A 4,291-nucleotide genomic window follows, 5' to 3' on the forward strand; every position below is an offset into this window, starting at 1 on the left:
TGTGTGAATCCACAGTTACCTCAATAAAAGTTTAATATTTAAAAGGGGAAAGGGGAGAGCGTCGTGCTCAGATTGGGATCTCATTCTGCTCCCTGCCCCAGGCTTGCCCTCCCCAGAGGCCTCTCCCGGTCCTGCAGCCACAGGGCCTTGGGGCAGAGGCCAGGCCGGGTGAGTCAGGAGAGCCGGTGCTGCCCACAGGGCTCCAGCACCACCGGGACCTGAGCACCCCTGTCCTGCGGCCCGACGTAGAGGCCCTGCAGCAGCTGGTGGAGGCGGCCGTAGAGCAGGCCCTGCCCGGGGCCACTGTCACGCTGGCTGGCGGCTTCCGGAGGTAAGGGGACCCGATGTGCCCTTCAGGCTCTTCTCCAGACCCCTCCCCAGTGAAGGGACCTGACGTGGGGACACTGAGGCAGGCCTTTGCACTCACTGGAAGGAATGGCCTGAGGTTGGAGGAAGGGCCCTCTCCTTGTGTCGAGGCCAGGGAGTCAAACTGGCCCCCTCAGGGGGAAGTTGCAGGGCCACGACGTGGACTTCCTCATTACCCACCCCGAGGAGGGCCAGGAGGTGGGGCTGCTGCCCACAGCGATGCGCTACCTGCAGGACCAGGTGAGAGCCTCCCCACTCGCCTTCCCGAGGGGGACTGCTGCCTGGTGCTGCAGCCTCCCAGCCTCTGGCTCTCCCTGCACCCCGTGGCAGTTCTGGCCACACCTGCCTCTTCCCACAGGGCCTTGTCCTGTACCACCAGTACCAGCACAGCCACTGTGGGCACCCTGCCCAGCAGAGCCACACCATGGATGCCTTCGAGAGGAGTTTCTGCATTTTCCGCCTGCCACAGCCCCCAGGGGCTTCTGTCAGGGAGGCCCCAAGGCCCTGCCCAGCGTGGAAGGCCGTGAGGGTGGACTTGGTGGTGGCTCCCATCAGCCAGTTCCCTTTTGCTCTGCTTGGCTGGACTGGCTCCAAGGTAGGGAGGGAGCTGCTGGGCCACCCAGGGCTGAGCGCTGGGCCGGCCCTGCTGAGGCTGTCCCTTCCCCCTAGCTTTTCCAGCGGGAGCTGCGCCGCTTCAGCCGCAAGGAGAAGGGGCTGTGGCTGAACAGCCATGGGCTGTATGACCCAGAGCAGGTATGTTGCTGGGGACTAAGGGCAGGAATCAGCCCCCACAGCCTGCTTCCTGGCCCACAATCTGAAATGGCCCCAGACCTCTACAGCCTAGAACCCACAGGACCCAAATCTGGGTGTCCACACCCAGATCCTGGCCCTCGAGACCACAGCCCACCTCGGGGCTGGCTCTGCCTCCCAGCCTCCTCCAGGGGAGCAGCCCTGGCTGGGCTCCTGCACACTGCTGTGGCGTTGGCCCCGGGCATGGCTCCCTCGCCCCTGAAGCCCCTGTTCCTGTTGCAGGAGACATTTTTCCACGTGGCTTCAGAGGAAGACATCTTCAGACACCTGGGCCTCGAGTACCTTCCCCCAGAGCAGCGAAATGCCTGAACATGCCTGTGGCCCCCACTTCCATTCTTAGGAAATGAAGGGCTACCCCTGACTTGGCCACTGACTGTCCCCAGGCAGAAGATGTGCCACTGCCCACTGTCTTCACCCTCCAGGTGGAGGAACCCCACCTGCGGGGGCCTGGCTCTGCTGGAAGCCAGCTGTGTCTGAGCTGTCGGCCCCCGTCAGCTGTGGGGTGCCTGCAAGGTGGGAGCCTCCATGCTGGCCTCGTCGCTGTGTGACCCTGGATCAGCCCTCAGCCTCCCCATGGCTCAGGTTCCTGCCCTCGACAGAGGTCTGAGCAGTGCCCACTGCATGGACTTGTGGCAGAGCCTGTGGTCACGAATGCCAAGTGCTCTGCCTGGTGCCTAGCGTTTGATCAGTCAGTCGCGGTTACTGTGACCCCTGCAGGGCACCCTGCTCAGGAGTGCCTAGAAGAGAACCCCATGTCCCTGCCCTGCATTTGAGCTGTGAGTTGGCGGCTACAGCTCTTGCCACGGGGTGCTGAGGGGTGTGCTGTGGGCATCTAGAGAGGGAGAAGGCCGGGGAGGGAGTGTGAGGAAGAGAGCTTCCAGCGCCGGGCTTCAGCTCTGCAGCCCACAGCCCGGCTTTCTGTTTCTGCCTTTAGGGCCTGTTGTCAGCGCAGATTTTTAAAAATAGGTCATATCCTGCCACTCCTTGCTCAGAGCCCTCCCCTAGGGTGGTTCCAAACCCAAATTCCTCCTGTGGCCCCCAGGGCTCTGGTATTTCTTCCCGCCCCTGCCAGCCCCTGCTCCCTTCTATCCAGCCCTGCTGGCCCCAGCTGCACCTCTCACTGCTTTCCTTCTTGGTGGGCCGCAGGCTCTGAGTGGCCAACTCCCTCCCCTCCTCACTGAGGCTGAAGCAGTGAGGTGGGCTGTACACATAGTACCCTCTGCTCTGCGTTCCTCACATCCCCCCGAGCTGGCTCCGGCCTCCAGGGCTTTGCTTTTGCCCCACCATCCGTCTGCGTCTGCGGTGTGCTCTCTCCTCCAGGCCTCTACTCAAAAGTCACTTTGGCAGGGGAGGACTCCCGCACCACTTACCACATTAAAATATATTTTTTAAATGAACATGTAGTAAAATGGACTCTTTTGGGGTACAGTTTGATGAATTCACACGTGTAGACTCATCCATCCGCATCCGTTCCCATTAGGATACACCAGGTCCAAGCCCAGAATCCTCCCTCGTGCTGTTCCAGCATGAGGTCACATGCTTCCCCACCCCTCGCCCCCTCTCTGGTTCTCTGTCCCTATAGTTTGCTTTCTCCAGAATGTCATAAATGGAACCAAACTATACATAACCTTTTGACTGACCTCTGTCCCCCAGCGTGATGCCTTTGAGATTCTAGTGGGTTGTTGCGTGTATGGCTAGTGTGTCCCTCTTTGTTGCCGCGTGGTTTCCGTGCCTGGGGACTCCACGGTTTATCCGTTCAGCTGTTGAACATTGGGGATGTTTCCAGGGTTTAGTGATTATGAACAGAGCTACCGTAGATGTGCAGGTACAGGGTTTTGTGTAAAAGGGATTTGATTTGTTTCTCTTGGGTAAATAGCAAGACATAGGATTATTTATTGGATAATATGGTAAGCATATGTTTAAGTTTATAAGAGCCAAATCGTCCAGAGTGCCTCTGTCATTTTGCAGTCCAGTGGCACTGTAAGTTAAACATTTTGCAGTAGCCAGTGGCTCTGTATCCTTGCCAGCACTTGGTATTTTCAGTATTTGCTTTTTTAGCTGTAGTAGGTATGTAGCAGTAGCTCACTATAGTTTTAATTTGCATTTTCCTAATGTCTAACAACGTCAAGCATCTTTTCATGGGCTTATTTGCCACCTGTATATCTTCTCTGGTGAAGTCCCTGTTCAAGTTTTTTGCTCATTTTAAAAAATTTTTGGTTTTCTTACTGTAAAATTTTGAGAGTTCTTTATGTACCAGTTATATATTGGTAAATATATATTTAAATATTATATATATATATTGCCTGATATTGGTAAATGTTTTTTCCCAGTGTGTAGACTCTCTTTTCATTCTTCTTTCACTGTATATTTCAGAGTAATATACAGTGTTTAATTTTGATGAAGTCCAGTTTACCAGTTTACCAATTTATTCAGTTTACCAGTTTTTTTCTCATGCTTTTGGGGTCATATCTCTGACCTCAAATGACCCTGAGTTACAATGATTTTTCTCTGTTTTCTTCTGTAGTTTTATAGTTTGCATTTAGATTCATGATTTATTTTGAGTTAATTTTTGTTTAAGGTGTGAGGTTTAGGTGTTTTGTATATGGATGTCCAATTGTTCTAGCACCATTTGTTGAAAATGTCCTTTTTTTTTTGTTGGTTTTTTTGTAATCCTGTTTCAAAAACACTGTCTTTTCTTTATTGAATTGCCTTTGAACTTTTGTAAAAATCAGTTGACTATGTTTATATAGTTCTATTTATGGACTCTATTCTGTGCCATTTAATTGTGGGTCTATCCCTTCACAAATACTGTATTAACTCTATTAACTTGAATTTTAGAGTAATGCTTAATATCAGGTTGTGTGACTCCTCCAACTTCGTTCTTTTGCAAATTGTTTTGACTATTTTCTTTGACTTTCCATATAAATTTTAGAATCAGCCTGTTTGTACCTATAAAATAATCTTTTGAGATTTTGATTGGAATCGACACTAAATCTATAGAACAATTTGGGCAAACTAACATCTTAACTATTAATATAGTCAGTCTTTCAATTCATGAACACAGTATGTCTCTCCATTTATTTATTTTTGTTTTCTTTTTTTTCTTTCATCAGTG

General features: G+C 51.7%; 1 protein-coding gene across 2 annotated transcripts in view; it reads left to right on the forward strand.

The window, feature by feature from the left end:
* The window catches only part of POLM (polymerase (DNA directed), mu), a 9,827-nt gene extending 7,305 nt beyond the window's left edge, over window positions 1-2,522 (forward strand). Inside the window, exons 7-11 of one of the 2 annotated variants that reach the window (XM_012646985.1) lie at window positions 199-331; window positions 504-606; window positions 725-961; window positions 1,036-1,119; window positions 1,399-2,522. In XM_012646985.1, coding sequence (XP_012502439.1) covers window positions 199-331; window positions 504-606; window positions 725-961; window positions 1,036-1,119; window positions 1,399-1,485 — 644 coding nt within the window. In that variant the 3' untranslated portion in view covers window positions 1,486-2,522. The remainder of the gene's footprint in view (window positions 1-198; window positions 332-503; window positions 607-724; window positions 962-1,035; window positions 1,120-1,398) is intronic. The other variant, XM_012646986.1, reaches the window with a different exon arrangement.
* Window positions 2,523-4,291: the final 1,769 nt, after the last annotated feature.

Source organism: Propithecus coquereli, unplaced genomic scaffold, assembly GCF_000956105.1.
Source record: "Propithecus coquereli isolate 6110/MARCELLA unplaced genomic scaffold, Pcoq_1.0 Scaffold252, whole genome shotgun sequence".
Classification (NCBI taxonomy): domain Eukaryota; kingdom Metazoa; phylum Chordata; class Mammalia; order Primates; family Indriidae; genus Propithecus; species Propithecus coquereli.